Genomic DNA, 14649 nt, shown 5'->3' with positions numbered 1-14649 from the left:
TGCCAGTGGGACGTGTGCTGCATCCTGCAGTTGGGTATCACTCACGGAGGCCTCCTCAAAGTAAGGGAATGTTCGTTCCCTTACCTCGGAGCTTCATTGCCCTTATGTCAGTGCTGGAAAGCACTGAAATAAGGGGTTAGGATTGCACCCTAAGGCTGCAATCCTAACCAACTTTCCTGAGTAAGCCCCATTGAACAAAATAGGACTTACTTCTGAGTAGACCTGGTTAGGATTGTTCCCAAAAAGTATTCTTAACTCAGAACTGACCAATGAGACTGATTATTCTGAGAGCTAATAAGGTGTTATTATGACACAGCAGGGAACCAATAAGGTGTTAGTATGAATTGACTCATTTCCATGCATCAGAGCTAACACTAGAACTCTTATTCAGTTTTGTGAATGTCATCAAGCTCACCACTGGTTTTTTTTACTGGTTATTGATTTGTTGGGTGACCTGCACTGTTATATATTAAAATAAATAAAGCTAATGGGGGTTACACCAACCCTAATGATGCTACTGCAGTTAGGCTATGTGTACAATATTGTAATTTATTATGTATGATCTGGTATGGGATGAGGTCCATCATGAAGGTGACGCAAACCCTAGTGATGCTTCTGCTCAGATGCACACTTTCAGATGTCTCTGACTACAACAATGAAAAATTAAGACATGACTCTTAATAAAAATGTAGAAGTGACAAGCCATCAATTTTGTCTCAGGTGTACTCAAGCTTACCTTTTGTTTCCAGATGCAGTTATACTGCTGGCTTACATAAGCAGTGAATATCCTCCTTCTCCTGTGCACACTCAGCACTGTCCTTTTACAGCATTCCTGACTTGTTTACTCCAGATCTACTTATGTGTTTCACTTCTGAAAACAGTAGGTTAGGGGCTACCCTACAGGTCTTTGCTTAGATAAAGGAAAGGATGTTCTTCTACTGTGCCCAGGCAGAAACAAATAAGTAAGCCATGTTCCGCTGCAACCTCCTTAGCAAGCCAAGTCAAAAGCATGAACTAACAAATGCATCCAGCATTCAGTAAGTTTCAGTTGAAGAAAAGTGCCACTAGGGAAGTGCAGATGCTACTCAGAAACATCATTTGGCAATACCACAACATGAAATGGCAATTTTTCATTTTCTCTTAGGATCATGGCATCTCTGCGACAGAGACCCATGTTCTCATTATTTATAAAGGTCCATGTGCATGAACATCACTATGTATTACTACTACTACTACTAATATAATCATCCACTTAATTGAATTCAGAAGTCAAATGTGACTTTTGAACACATTCCTAAAGACCAAACCTGTAAAGTGTTTAGACCTGTTCTGGTTTGCCACCAGTCCACAATTATGGGATCAGTGCAGTTTTGCAATCTACAGTGGAGTGTCCAAGGCAAAATTTGCCTGCCTCTGCCCAGAATATGGGCAACTGACATCTGAAAGTGCTTTTATTCCCTTATTCTTTAAAATATAATTTGCATTTTCACCTCCAAAGATATAAGAAATGCAACTTAAATTTTACTTCAAAAACAGTTAAAATAGACTGCAAAGACTGCTTTGCTTTACATCTCCGTAGTATAAGGCTTAGTAGAACAATTTACACTTTTGAAAATGTGTACGCCTAAGGGACAAGTGAAACCTTTTTAGATTCAGGAACTTCTCTTCAGTTGTGTTCTGGCTTTGTTTCAGCAGCAGGTGTTGCTACATTTCCCTATTCAAGTGCAACACTGAATCACTTCCTTCCCCTCCCAGAAGGCACTTCAAGCTGAGGTATGTTATTCCACAGGAATGTAAACATAGCCAAGGTGACCAGACCTAGAATTTCAGCATTGCCATCACATGTACCATTTCTCTGCTTCCTGAAGGTCCTTTAGCACACTATTTGTGCTGTGTGCGTTGTCATTAAATGTTCTGATTCTGGGGTATTCCTCTTTCCCTGCAAACGCTGCCATCATTTTCCTCTGATAGGCAGCTTGGGCCACCTGCTTGTAGCACTTCCTGCTGGTCATGATCTCCTGCTTCACCTGTTCCAGAGCATCTAAGAAAAATTTTTCCACCTCAGTTCTTTCATCCAAGATGTTCCTGGCCAATTTCTTGATTCTGCTCATCTCTCTATCTTTCATCTCCAGCAGCTGCTGCAGTTTCTCAATTTCGATCTGACCTGTCTGGTTCTGCATTATAGCCTTATGTTGAGTATTTTCAATTTCAGTTTTAAATTCTCTGGCCATGAGATTAAGTGCAGCTTCTAGTTTCTTCACCCTTTTGTGCAGCTCCTGGATTGTGGCTTTCTGTTTAGTAATTTGCTTGATCTTTTCCTGAACCAACATTCCACTGACTTCCTTAAAAAAAGAAAAAAATAGTTACTTGATGTATTGCATTTACCCCACAACAATTTTTTAAAACAATAATAATTATGGGTTATATACAGAATAGCAAGTTTCAACGATTTGGCAAATTTTGCAGTTGGGTTAATTATCTCAGGTTGATTGTGACTATGCACACTACACAGACAGGCTGGATTTCTCTTATCTATGCTGATTCTGATAAACAGGATTTCTCTTATCTATGCTGATTCTGATAAACAAGAAACTGGAAGGATGAACCAAACTTAAGTCTGTATGCAAGGCGAGCTGATATTTTGTATTTCTATAGCTTTCTTTTCTATAGCTTTCCTTCTTGCCACAAGTACCACAGGCTGAGAATGCTTGTGGTATTTGTGGCTGGAAGTACTACAGAAACTGAGAATGCTTGGTCAAAATCCATGTCACTATGGTCCAATTCAAAAGTAACAACAACCATGGTTCAGGAATGCATGAGGGGAGAAGACTAAAAGCTTTAAGTTGATTATAAACTCTACTTTCCCATTAGTTCCAAACTTGGGAAATTGCGACATGGTCAAACTGCAGTTCTTTAGGAAGCCAGGATATCAAAGCAGGCAATATCCTGATTTAACAACTACCTGGTTTGAATAAACTATAGTCCCCCAATTTCAGACAGAACAGAAAACTGCAATGTACAGCAAAACAAAAAGAAGCTTTCAATCTCCTCCCCTTGTGCATTCCTGAACCATGAGTTCTTGTTACTTTTGAATTGGGCCATACTGACATGGATTCTGACCCAGCATTCTCAGTTTCAGTCGCATGTGGTACATGGGGGAGAACAAAGTCAAAGCTCACGCTTGTAACGTTTTGTTGGTACATCTGAGTCGGGACTATGTCCTTGAAATCTAGATCTCTGATGACAAAACTTATTTTGTCTCTGGTATATTACTGTAATTAGAATTACTATATATATTCCATCATTTCAAATTATAATCTCAAACAGTAATAGATATTTTGTTCCATTAAAATTGTAAGTTGTCTCCCACTTGAGAAACTATGCCTTTCTTCAAAATCCTAAAAACAACATCATGGAGCAGGACTGCTTGAACCCCAACCCAAATCTGGGGCTTGGACGAATTCGTCTGCCATTCTGCCCAGGCGCCACATGATCAGGGGACAGGGATGCTCTGGCAGTCACATCTGCCAGACATCCTGTCGTGTGGGCTTCTGGTACGTTGGGCAGCAGACACAACTGTCACGATTATCACCCAAAGAGTCAGGAAGAGATTAGGGGAAATTCCAAACCCTGTCAGGATGCAACCCACACCCTTCTTTTACCAGCCGAATCCACTTAACCCTTGAGGATAATGTGGTTCGCTTATAACACCATAAGCGAACCGGTACTTTTTTCCCTTGGTCAATAAAATGTATTGCACAAACTTCAAAATAGAAGAACTGTATTACAAGAAAAGGTTAGTACTTAAGGGAGCCCTCCTTGTTACTCTATAAACATTAGTATCATGCATTTACAGTAGCATTCAAAACAAGAGAAGTTAGCTTATCTACTGGATCGTCAGATTACTGAATTACCAACATTGCAGTACAGTCAGCAGCAGCATGGTACTCCATCAGCTGCCTTCTAAAATGCTCTAGCATCAGACATGCTAGCCTAAGCTTCCTTTCTCCTGTCCTGCCTCTCTGTGAATCCAAATCCAGATTTAATACTCCAAATTACCAATTAGCCACAACTGAATACCCTCAGTCTTCTTCTACTTAGCAACCAGTTTAAAATCTCTCTTAAAGGAAAAGGTCACTTGCCCAACCCTGTGTCAGAGACTGCCCAGAGTGTCCCTGTCCCCTGATTGTGGAGGACTACACATGGCGCCCAGGCGGAACAGGGACCACTTTTCTATTGTACAGAAGTGGCGAGTTTGGCCATTTGGTGCATTTATGCATTTGGTGATGCATAAATTTACATTAAAATAAATGAGCAGCAAGTCAAACAACTAATCAATAAAACATATAGTTACAACAGCTCTATCATCTCCATTGTATAATATGCCATTGCTATAGGTGTTTTAAAACAGTGTTAGTTATTTTGTTCAGAAGAAATAAGTAGGCGATTATGCAATGCTCTTCCTCTGGAGAAGACTTTCCAATTCCACAAAGAAGGTAGAAGAGTCTCAGCTTTCTATTGCCAAATGTGAAGACATTTTAAAAAATACAGGTCCAGCCTATTTAAATACAGATTTGACTCAACATGAATGGCCCCTGCAAATGAGAAGGAATGTGCTGATCCCTGGAGAACGGGAAAAATGTATCCCTTTAAACTCAGTTAAAAAAACCTGAACAATCCTTTAACAAGAGGGGGGGGGCAGCTAGCTGACAATCCATCAATTCTTCTCTCTCCAGGCGACCCCTCCCTTCCCCCTGAGCACAGGTGATTACTTTGCATTGGTGAAGGGAGGGACTGAGTGAAGCACACTTTCTAAGCCCTTGGAAGAGGACTGATTGATGGATTGTCTTCTTAAGGACTCTTCTTACATCACAAAGGTCAGCAAGGCTGTTTTTAAATCACTGGAGCAAAGAAACATTGTTTTTTAAATTGATTTGCTTTAGTGCGTTTTTTGCCATCCATGTGAGTGCTTGGAATGGAACCCACACGAATAATGAGTCTCAACCTGTATTCCTATGTGCAGAAGTAAAAGTGCTAAATGAACCTGCACATACATGATTTCTAGATACATTTTTAAAGAAAAAAACTAAGAGAGAAAGTCATAACAAGAACCTTCTCCTGCAAGAGAAAAGCATTGTCCTCCTCCAGTTTTTGCTTGGATTTTTGTAATTCTTCTGCTTCTTTCATGTGGTATCCAAGAGCCTCATGAAGACGAACATTCTCCGTAAAAACTGCTCTTCCAGAGTTGTCCAACTGCCTGAAAGACAGGCAGGGACAATTCAGCAGTTGACATTACCAACTTCCTGTATTAACCATAATACTTCACTCTGGACAAGTTGCAAACCCAAGAAGAGCTGATTGGAGACAGCATTCATGGGTGAGTGTTGAGTCCAGCACCATATTTAGTTATCAGAAGTGAAGTAGCCATGAGGATTTCCTAACAATTAAGGAACAGAGAAATCAGATAAGACTTACGCAATTGCTTCATGGTGGGCCCTTTCTGCCAGCATTATGATCTTCTTCTCTGCTTCTCTTTCTAGTCGTTGCTGAAAGGAAGACAGGGGTAAGTACATAAGAATGGAGAGATTTTGGAATGAAAGCCAGGCAAAATAGTGTTTGGATTTTAAGAGTATATGGAGAAATTGTTTAGCATTATCTAGAACAGGGGTGTCCAAACATTTTGGCAGGAGCACCACATCATCTCTCTGACACTGTCGGGGTGGGGCTGGGGAAAAAAGAATTAATTTAATTTAAAATTTGAATAAATTTACATAAATGAATTTATTAGAGATGGAACTTATATGAATGAATGAAGGTCTTGCAGTAGCTCAAGGCCTATAAAAGGCCTTGCACAAAGCAAGGCCAGGCTTTCCTTCACCGCCACTGCTGCATCACAGATGTGAAACAGCAAGTAGTGGAGGAAGCCCTCATCCCAGAGCTCAGGTGAGAGGTTGAACAGTCAACCTCATGCTGAGAGCAGTTGCATCAGGCCAGCACAAGCTCCAGCAAGACTCCAGCAAGGGCCAGAGGCTCACTGGAGACTGGGGGCTCCCCAAGGGCCGGATTGGGAGCCCCCAAGGGCTGCATGTGACTCCCAGACTGGGGTTTAGGCACCCCTGATCTAGAAGGAAGAGAAGTAACAGATGCTACAGTTGGTCCAAAGCAGAAGAAGATAGAACAGCAAAGATTCCTTGACATCTCTGACAACTGTACCTATTTTCTTAATGATTTCAGCAACAGAGGGTGTTACACATGAAACATGGAAATGCATCACAGATCTAGATCAGTACCATACCTTCCTTTTCTCTATTAAGGGCATGTCCATGAAGTTCAGAATTGTTGGGCACTCACTATGCTTTCAAATGTACATCGTGTAGAAATGGCACTTTTTTCACTTAGGATATCCCCAGTTAAGTTCTTCTAGGGTTGGTTCACTGTCAAGCTCCTCCAACACAGGCAGGCACTCAGTGTTGTTCAGCGCTTCTTCAGTAACTACATTTTCTCTGGAATACAGCTCAGAGTAGTGCCGCACCCAGCGTCCCATCCGCTGCGCCCAGTCCTGGATGACCTCACCTGTGGCAGACTTCAGAGGGGCAATTCTTTTCTGTGTTGGACCTAGGGGGCTGTCCCCAGGGGGTTGTCCCCTGGGGGCTGGGGATAAGAATAGGCCCTCAGTTTGGCTATACTTGTCGTAAGAGGCGACTAAACAGCCACCAGGTAGATGGGACTCGTCAGCCTGGGAAGGCAGCTCATCTGAGAGAAGGAAAACTCTGATCCCAAACCTCCACTGCCTTGTGGCTACATCCAGTTATGGAAAAGGCTTCAGGAGTCAACCTCAAGGCAAAATCCGGAGCCGGAGTCCCTGAGGCAGTTCATGGCTGAACACAGTCACGTTCTGGCAACTCCTGCGACGCCGCTGGAACCAACCGTATTGGCTTCTGCCTTTCCATTGGACCATTTCAGCGATGTGGAGAGGGGGGATTTGCTGCATGGGTAACAGTCTATCCCCCATATCTACTTTACCCAGGCTTCGCGCACTGGAGAGGACACTCTGTTCCAGAACACTATTCAGAGCGCGATACCATAGTCTTCCGAGACTGAAGGATGCCAACAAATTGGACCTAGGGCCTGCTTGATACCATCATACATCCCCTTGATGTTGCCTGTGTCAGCTGCTATCTGTATCTGGGAACAGAGTTGGAGCCAGTAGTTGTTAGCACATCTCCTGGCAGTTTGCTGGACTTTGCTGCGAGCAGCTCGGAGGACCTGCAGGTTGCGCTCACTGGGACAGGCTTGGTATGCTGCTAGAGCTCTCCCCTTTTCCTCAGTGATTGGTGTCAACTGGTGTCACGTAGCCCTGAACTCCCTTGCCTCTGGCAAGGCACCTGGGAAAGACAGCATCCCTGCTGAAGTCCTAAAGTGCTGCAAAGAGATCATCGCCACTGAGCTGCATGAAATCCTCTGTCTCTGCTGGAGAGAAGGTGGAGTACCCTAGGACATGAGGGATGCAAACATCGTCAAGATGCTGTGCAAGAACAAAGATGACAGGAGTGACTGCAATAACTATCGCGGTATCTCTCTCCTTAGCGTTGTAGGAAAGCTGTTTGCTCGAGTTGCACTAAAGAGGATCCAGGTACTTGCAGAGAGCGTCTATCCAGAATCGCAGTGTGGATTCTGAGCCAACAGGTCCACCACTGATATGGTATTCTCCCTTAGACAGCTGCAGGAAAAATGCAGGGAACGACGACAGCCACTCTTTATAGCCTTCATAGATCTCACAAAGGCTTTCAACCTGGTCAGCAGGGATGGCCTCTTCAAGATTCTCCCCATGTTCGGATGTCCACTCAGGCTCCTCAGCATCATCAGGTTTTTCCATGAGGACATGAAGGGCACTGTAGTCTTTGATGGCTCCACATCAGACCCCTTTGACATCCGAAGCAGAGTGAAGCAGGGCTGTGTTCTTGCGCCAACCTTGTTTGGGATTTTCTTTACTGTCCTGCTGAAGCATGCTTTTGGAACTACAACAGAAGGCATCTATCACTGGACCAGATCAGACAGAAAGCTCTTCAACCTCTCCAGACTGAGAACAAAGTACAAAGTCCAGCTGAAATGTCTGCATGACATCCTCTTTGCCGATGATGCAGCTGTCACTACCCACTCTGCCAAAGATCTCCAGCAGCTCATGAACTGTTTTAGCAAGGCCTGCCAAGACTTTGAACTGACAATCAGCCTGAAGAAAACACAGGTCATGGTTCAGGATGTGGACTCACCTCCCTGCATTACAATCTCTGCGCATGAACTGGAGGTTGTCCATGACTTTGTGTACCTTGGTTCAACGATATCTGATACTCTTTCTCTTGATACCGAGCTACACAAACGCATCGGTAAAGTAGCTACCATGTTTTCCAGACTCACAAAGAGAGTCTGGTCCAACAAGTAGCTGACGGAACATACCAAGATCCAGATCTACAGAGCTTGTGTCTTGAGTACACTTCTGTACTGCAGCAAGTCCTGGACTCTTCGCTCACAACAGGAGAGGAAACTGAACGCTTTCCATGTGCGCTTCCTCCGACGCATCCTCGGTATCACCTGGTAGGACAAAGTTCCAAACAACACAGTCCTGGAACATGCTGGAATCCCTAGCATGTATGCACTGCTGAAACAGAGACGGCTGCGTTGGCTCGGTCATGTCGTGAGAATGGGCAATGGCAGGATCCCAAAGGATCTCCTCTGTGGAGAACTCATGCAGAGAAAGTGCCCTACAGGTAGACCACAGCTGTGATACAACGATAACTGCAAGAGGGATCTGAAGGCCTTAGGAATGGACCTCAACAAGTGGGAAACCTTGGCCTCTGAGCAGCCTGCTTGGAGGCAAGCTGTGCAGCATGGCCTCTCCCAGTTTGAAGAGACACTTGGCCAACAGTCTGAGGCAAAGAAGGAAGGCCCATAGCCAGGGAGACACACCAGGGACAGACTACATTTGCTCCCAGTGTGGAAGGGATTGTCACTTCCGAATTGGCCTTTTCAGCCACACTAGACGCTGTTCCAGAACCACTTTTCAGAGCGCGATACCATAGTCTTCCGAGACTGAAGGATGCCAATGAATCCCCAGTTATTACAAAAAGCCATCTGTACAGACAGCAAGGGCACAGTACTCTCTAGAACAGCTGTTTTCAAACGCTGTGCTGCGGTACACTGGTGTGCTGCGATTCTGCCTCAGGTATGCCGCGGGGCCAAGGAGTCAGGCGATGGCAGCAGCAGCAGTAGCAGCTGCGCGTGCAGGAGAAGCGGCCGCTTGGAGCCTTGTGTGGCAGCAGGAGAAAAAGAGGCAGCCCGTGAAGGGGCTTCAAAGCTCCTGCTGTTGCCTGCCCCAAAGCGCTGATTGGGCAGCCAGCCAGCCGGGCAGCCAGAGAAGCCTGGAAGAGCTGCCGGCAGCAGGAGCGTGGAGGGAGTGAGAGCGAGCCAGAAGCAGCTGGCTAGAAAAGGATCCTTGAGAGTCGTTTTTCCTTGCCTGCAATGCCCCAAAGTGACCCTCCCTGCACTGCCTCCACTGGCAAGGCTTTGACAGTAAGGGCGCTGGGCCACAATCCTATCCACACTTACCTAACAGTAAGCCCCATTGACTATAATGGAGCTTACTTCTGAGTAGACGTACAGAGGCTTGGTCACACTCTTTCTTGAATACATGAGCAGGCAATTGACGCTTTCCTTCCCCCCACCTCCTCTCCTCCTGCACATGCTTCCCCCCATCATAATTGCAGTTAACCCCTCTCTTACTGACCTCCCCTCCCTTTTCCCCACCTTCCAAAGTCCAGAATCAGTTGCCTCACATTCTCTCTCTCTCTCTCTCTCCCCCACCCCAGTGAATCCTGCACTTGTTTCAGCCACATCTCCCAGCTGCCCCTCACCCCACATTTCTCCAGTATGTGCTCAGTCTCACCCCTCTTTGCCAGCACTTCCTGGCATATCAATTGATAACAATGTGATCATCTACTTCAAAATATTGTTCCTCCTTTCCAGAAACCACGTAATGTATACTTCCCTCTCTGAGCTTTTTGTGAATCTCTTTCATTGTCATGTAATGATCTAAGGCTGCAATCCTAAACACACTTTCCTGAGAGTAAGCCCCACTGAACAAAATAGAACTTACTGCTGAGCAGACCTGGTTAGGATTGTGCCCTCAGTGAATTAGGCTGCAATACTCACCACACTTTCCTGAGAGTAAGCACCATTGTACAAAATAGGACTTACTTCTAAGTAGACCTGGTTAGGCTTGTGCCCTTAGTTATATTAATTAAATTAATTGTAACATAATAATGTAATTAAAAACTAGTAATGTGCCTTGACAACTTTAGTGCCTTGTCAGTGAGCTGGAAAAGGTTGAAAATGGCTGCTCTAGAAGCTGCACTGACTGGTAGGAAACCACTACAAGCTGAAGTAGTCAGCCTGGCTGACCTTGAATCTGTCCCTATCTCACAGCCTAACTTACCTCTCAAAACCAAGGATAAAATGGGAGTTGTGAGGAGATCTATGTGCCATTCAGATCTCCTTAAACTAAAGGAAAGGTAAGAATGTAACATATGACAAAACAAATGTTATGGGGAAGAGCAGGTGTGTTGAAGCAGTATTTATTTATTCCTCACTCTTCTCCTTTGGGCACCCAAAGCAGCTTACAAAATATAAAAGCAGTATAACAAACAAAACTTAACATAAAATACACAATTTTTAAAACTTAAAAGTATAAAGACAGTATAAGAACAAGCAGCTTATCTACTATTCCCAAAACACTATACCTTTTCTTCAAGAAACTTTCTCTCCAACACGCTGATGGTTTCTTGATTATCTTTTTTTGTGATCTCCAACTTATCTCTCAGCTAAGATTTTAAGAAATATTTTATTATTTTATATTTCTTGAGGACAATTCAAATGAAACTTACTACAGTCATATCTCACAGCTTTTTCCACATATAGAATGTTCATTTATCAGTTTTGCATTTCTCTTTTCATTTGTCAATTGGCAGTTCTTGTATCCCACTAAGAGCGTAACCTTAACCCCTTATGTCAGTGTTTTCCAGCACTGGCATAGCAGTACCAATGGGAAGTGTGCTGCATCCTGCAGTTGGGTGCCACTCATGGAGGCCTCCTCTACGTAAGGGAATGTTTATTCCCTTACCTCAGAGCTGCATTGCCCTTATGTCAGTGCTGGAAAGCTGGAAAGCACTGACATACAAAATTATGCAGGGGATGGACAGAGTGGATAGGGAGATGCTCTTTACACTCTCACATAATAACAGAACAAGGGGACATCCACTAAAATTGAGTGTTGGGAGAGTTAGAACAGACAAAAGAAAATATTTCTTTACTCAGCGTGTGGTCGGTCTGTGGAACTCCTTGCCACAGGATGTGGTGATGGCGTCTAGCCTGGATGCCTTTAAAAGAGGATTGGACAAGTTTCTGGAGGAAAAATCCATTATGGGGTACAAGCCATGATGTGTATGCGCAACCTCCTGATTTTAGAAATGGGTTATGTCAGAATGCCAGATGCAAGGGAGGGCACCAGGATGAGGTCTCTTGTAAATTATCTGGTGTGCTCCCTGGGGTATTTGGTGGGCCGCTGTGAGATACAGGAAGCTGGACTAGATGGGCCTATGGCGTGATCCAGTGGGGCTGTTCTTATGTTCTTATGACATAAGGGGTTAGGATTGCGCCCTAAGTATCACTTTTTCTTATCTATTTGATCCGCTCCAACTTATTTGCAAATTTATTTAACAAGCAAAATCTATGAGCACTGTTTAAACTCTCCCTTAAAAAATTTTTTTAAGTATTCCTTGAAACAGCAGTTTAATAACTGCTTCTCTTACCATTGTACAATGGCAGAGCAGCAGGCAGGCAGTTTCTGGGGATTAGAACAGTTATTTTCAGGTCACACTGAGGTAAGTGACCCCCTTCATTGGCCCTGGCATGCTGAAGAATGAAAAATGGAAGTGATTAGATGCTTCCATGTTGCATTCTATGGCGGGCAATGGAGGGATCCGTGACCTTGGCATGATCCGGAAATATTTATTTAAAAGATTTTTGCTCCATCTTTCCTCTGCTAGAGTAGATACCCAAGATGGCTTACAATTTCCAACTAAAATATACAATATAAAAGCAATAAATAAAATCACAAAAAACAAAACCATTTGGAGGAGGGCAAACTATTTACAATGAAAGTACTGCTACAGAGACATGAGGCACTGAACTAGCAGTTTTACAGTCCAATTCTGAGCTGCCTAGCACCCAGGGGAGCAGTGACACAAAAATGGCAACTGCTGCATCCTGAGCATGCCAGGCAGCCACTGGCAACTTCTTGGGGGAAGGGGACATTCATCTCCTTCCCCCCAGGTAAAGGAGCAGGTCCCACATTGGGGCTACTCAAGCTCCGAAGTGGAGTTCTGGATTCTCCATTGATCCCACATTCCTCCCAACCTGATTCTTCACTCTTCCCTGCCCTTCCCCCACCCTGGAACTCCCCCTGCGCCACCATACCTCTCTGCCACCCAGAGCTTGTCCTTTGTTTTGGGTGGCATGCAGCTGGCCTCTGGTTGGTGCTGACTCAGCGTGGACTGGGGCTGAGCCGGTGCCAGCACTAACCCAGTGCTGAGTGTTGCAGGCATGCTTTATGGCACAGTTGCAATACTATGCGCTGTTGGAGTGCCAGCACTGGGCCTTCAGGATCAGGCCCTTAATCCCTGAAAACTGCCTGCCTGCCTGCCTGCCACTCTGCAATGGTAAAAAAAGCAGTTTTTAACCCATTTCTGCCCAGCCCACTGGTATATAAATTTGATCCCTCTTGCATATATGCAACGTTGGGCAGAAATGGCTTAATCCAGTGGTATTCAAACTGGGGCGTCATGACGCCCCAGCCTGTGGATCCTGGCCTCTGCCCCCTTAAGGGGCGGGGGCAGCCAGGAGACAGGGGGAAGGCAGTGGCGCGATCCACAGGATCGCGCCTCTCAGGGGGGCTGCAGGGGCTTGGGTGCACTTGCCCAAGCCTCCTGCAGCCTCCCAGGGGTGCGGGGAGCCCTGCGCAACCTTCGGCAGGGCTCCCCTGGTCAGGAAAAGTGAAAGCAGAGTGATCGCGCCCTGCTCGGCAAAACCGGAAGCAGAGCACGATCGGTCCACTTTACCTTCTGACGGGGCTGCAGGGATGGGGAGTGCACCCTCCTGTCCCTGCAGCAGCTGTCCCTGTGTGCGGGGAGCCCTGCGCGAGCGCCTACAGGGCTCCCCATGTCAGGGAAAGGGAGAGTGGGGCAAACACGCTCCGCTTCCACTTTTGCGGAGGCAGAGCAGATCACTCCACTCTCCCCTTCCTTGACCTGGGGTGCCCTGCAGGCGCTCACGCAGGGCTCCCTGCACACAGGTGACAGCTGCTGCAGGGACTGGTGAGTGCATCCCAGTCCCTGCAGCCCCGAGAGACGCAATCCTGAGGATCCCGTCACTGCCTTCCCCCCGCCCCTACTGCCTCCCTCCCCCCGCCCCTGCAAAGACTTATTGCAGGTTTCAAATTCCCGGAGAGTTTGAAATCCGCAGGCTTAATCCAATATTTAAAGGGATGCTTTTTTTAAAATTTAAAAGTGCAGGGCCCTTCTCTTGCACTTAGTATCTTCTCCCATCTTGACAGAGTTTTTCCACTTCCACCAAAGATGTAAGATTCAAAATCAACTGTGCCTCTGTGTTTCTTGAAGGTACCTCAAACAGAATACCATAAGTACACATTGCATCTTATTTGAGGCAAGGTATACCTGCTTCATACTTATCTGATAAACAGATAGATGACATTTTAATTACTATCTATAAATGCAAACATTTCCCTGCTAAAATATAAATTTTATGTGGCATGCTGGTTTGAGGTTAATTCTGATCTCATGTCATTAACCGGCAGTATAATGCATATATATCATTCCTAATCATTAACAAAATACATGCTTATAATAAACTTACTTCTTCAAGTTCTTTCTCCATATGTGCCTTCTGTTTGCGAAATTCTTTTATCATTTTTAGTTCAATCTGAATCTTGCTAATTTCTTCAGCTTTTCTCTGGAATTTTGCCTCCATCTCCTCCAGTTGTTTAGCGAATTGTTGTGCCTGTAGATTAGAGATTTTTAGCAAGCAGAAAATTACTAAGAGTCTGATCCTGTATTTCAGAAATGTCACTCAGGATACTGTAGGAAACGGCTGTATGAACTGGCCCTCAGACACCAGTGCAACTCCAGTTCTGCCAAAGGACACACCCCGATGCCGGCACAATGCTATACTGGCATATCCTCACCACCAATGTAACTCTAGCTGGCATAAACCCCTAAATGGGGCAAAGACATGGGCAGGATGGACAGAAGCTCATGGCCACCATATCCTAAACCCACTCCAGACAACAGACATACCCCAAACAGTGTTCCCCCTTATTTCTCGTGCTGCTGCGCAAAGCCCTTCCATAGCTTCATGGCAATGTCTTGAGACAATCAGCAATAACATCATAATTATTGCCAATGTCTGGATCACCAAGCTCCGAGCTGCGCAAAATGTGGTTTTGAGCTGTGTGGCTTAGGGGCAACACAGGCTGCAAACTGTGTTATACTCCACCACCAACACTGGACCTGATGCACCAAA

At 45.1% G+C, this 14649-nt stretch overlaps 1 protein-coding gene across 1 annotated transcript in view; it reads right to left on the bottom strand.

The window, feature by feature from the left end:
• The window catches only part of BBOF1 (basal body orientation factor 1), a 29029-nt gene that overhangs the window by 8665 nt on the left and 5715 nt on the right, over positions 1-14649 (bottom strand). The window contains exons 4-8 of the mRNA XM_066623957.1: positions 13984-14127; positions 10794-10874; positions 5476-5546; positions 5113-5257; positions 1849-2342 (exon numbers count right to left, since the gene is read on the bottom strand). Coding sequence (XP_066480054.1) covers positions 1849-2342; positions 5113-5257; positions 5476-5546; positions 10794-10874; positions 13984-14127 — 935 coding nt within the window. The remainder of the gene's footprint in view (positions 1-1848; positions 2343-5112; positions 5258-5475; positions 5547-10793; positions 10875-13983; positions 14128-14649) is intronic.

Source organism: Tiliqua scincoides, chromosome 1 (genome assembly GCF_035046505.1).
Source record: "Tiliqua scincoides isolate rTilSci1 chromosome 1, rTilSci1.hap2, whole genome shotgun sequence".
NCBI lineage: Eukaryota > Metazoa > Chordata > Lepidosauria > Squamata > Scincidae > Tiliqua > Tiliqua scincoides.
This window is presented reverse-complemented; position numbering and strand designations above follow the sequence as displayed.